At 50.7% G+C, this 1,607-nt stretch overlaps 1 protein-coding gene across 1 annotated transcript; it reads left to right on the forward strand.

Annotated features, from left to right (window-relative positions):
- Nucleotides 1–335: 335 nt before the first annotated feature.
- On the forward strand, nt 336–1,264 carry LOC104957498 (brain-specific angiogenesis inhibitor 1-like; the record flags this gene model as incomplete). The annotated part of the gene is made up of 1 exon (XM_010785135.1): nt 336–1,264. A coding segment is annotated over exon 1 (736 nt), but the record flags the coding sequence as incomplete, so codon positions are not given.
- Nucleotides 1,265–1,607: the final 343 nt, after the last annotated feature.

Genomic DNA, 1,607 nt, shown 5'->3' on the forward strand with positions numbered 1-1,607 from the left:
ACATTGGAGTAATGAATGGCTGCAGGTGTTGTGCTTTGGTAATTAATAGTCTTGTAATTGGACCAATTAAGCTAGCAGATGCAATCTGTGAGCAGACATTCTCTCAGGAGAAGACCAATCTGAACTCGCACAGAGAAGAAAAACTTAACTCAACTGCTGTCTGTCTGCCTCCATCTGCTTCATCTTCCTGTTGTTCTCCAGTGGCTGCTGTGGGTTTACAGAGCAAATAATACCAGCTGATTTGCAGAGATTAAGAGAATCAGTGTAATACCGTTCTGTCGTCTGATGAGATACAAACTCTAATTCAATGTCTGTCTCTTTCATTTCGCAGGTTCTTGTGAATCTCGGTTTGACCGATGCAGCCATGGGCCGATCACTGGACCTCTGAGAGCACCTACCCCCCCCTCAACCTGTTCCTCTACACCCTCTATTCTTCCTGTGCCCTGCAGAGCTGGCAGTAGAGTCCTCCAAAGTCAGAAAGCAGCCACCACCCTGTGATACCTCCCCCCCCCCCTTCATCTGTGCACCATGAGAAGTGTTGTTTCTCAAATTAGCGGCCCCTCCAGATGGCCCCTCCTGGCCCTGCTCCTGTATCTGGCCCCTCTGCTGCTGATGGAGGGTTGCTGCTACGCGGCCCCCTCAGGCCCGGAGTCTGACTCTTGCTCCACCCTAGTCCAGGGCCGCTTTTTCGGCTTCTTCCTGTCATCGTCAGCGTTGCCCAGCATGCCCTGCTCCTGGACTCTGCAGAACCCCGACCCACGGCGCTACACCATCTTCCTCAAGGTCACCAAACCTACGGAGCACTGTGTGCCGTCACAGCTGCGCACCTTCCAGTACGAGTCCTTCCTGGAAACAACGCGCACCTACCTGGGCATGGAGAGCTTTGACGAGGTGGTGAAGCTGTGCGACGCCTCGGCCCCCGTGGCATTCCTGGAAGCGGGAAAGCAGTTCCTCCAGATGAGGAAGGGTCTTCCTCGGGCGGGAAAGACCATGAAGGATGGTGATGGGGATTTCAAAACTGAGTACCTGGTGGTCGGGAAGCGAAACCCCAGCATGGCGGCCTGTCAGATGCTGTGCCAGTGGCTGGAGGACTGCCTGGCCTCCAGCACCTCCAGCAGGCCCTGTGGCATCATGCAGACCCCCTGTACCTGCTGGGAGCCCCCACCGCTGCTCAGTGAGGGGGATAGCTGCTATCACAATGGAGTTTACCTGGAAAACTGTTTACCCAGCATGAAAGAGAGTGGAAAAAACGCTGAGATGAATGGTGAGTAGGAAAGCTTTAATGGTTATTAAGCAAAACAATATATATTACTCCTATTTACGGCTATTTAACAAAATAAATAACGCCTATTTTCTAAGGGGATTACATCATGGTTCACAAATCAACTTAAAAAGCATCGAAGTGCTGAGATGAACGATTATCTGGGCTTCTCTGTCAAACAATCACGGAAAAAAAGCTTTGCCTTCAACAAAGAAAAGTGTATTTGTTTTATCTGACCTCACAAGGTCACCCTTGGAGTATAGCACGCTTTCAGCGAAATGACAGAAAATGGCATATGCAGTAGCGATCAAGCCGGTGGAAATGTGTATGATTTGCGGAAAGTGAA

Source organism: Notothenia coriiceps, unplaced genomic scaffold, assembly GCF_000735185.1.
Source record: "Notothenia coriiceps isolate Sejong01 unplaced genomic scaffold, NC01 NC01_scaffold00027175, whole genome shotgun sequence".
NCBI lineage: Eukaryota > Metazoa > Chordata > Actinopteri > Perciformes > Nototheniidae > Notothenia > Notothenia coriiceps.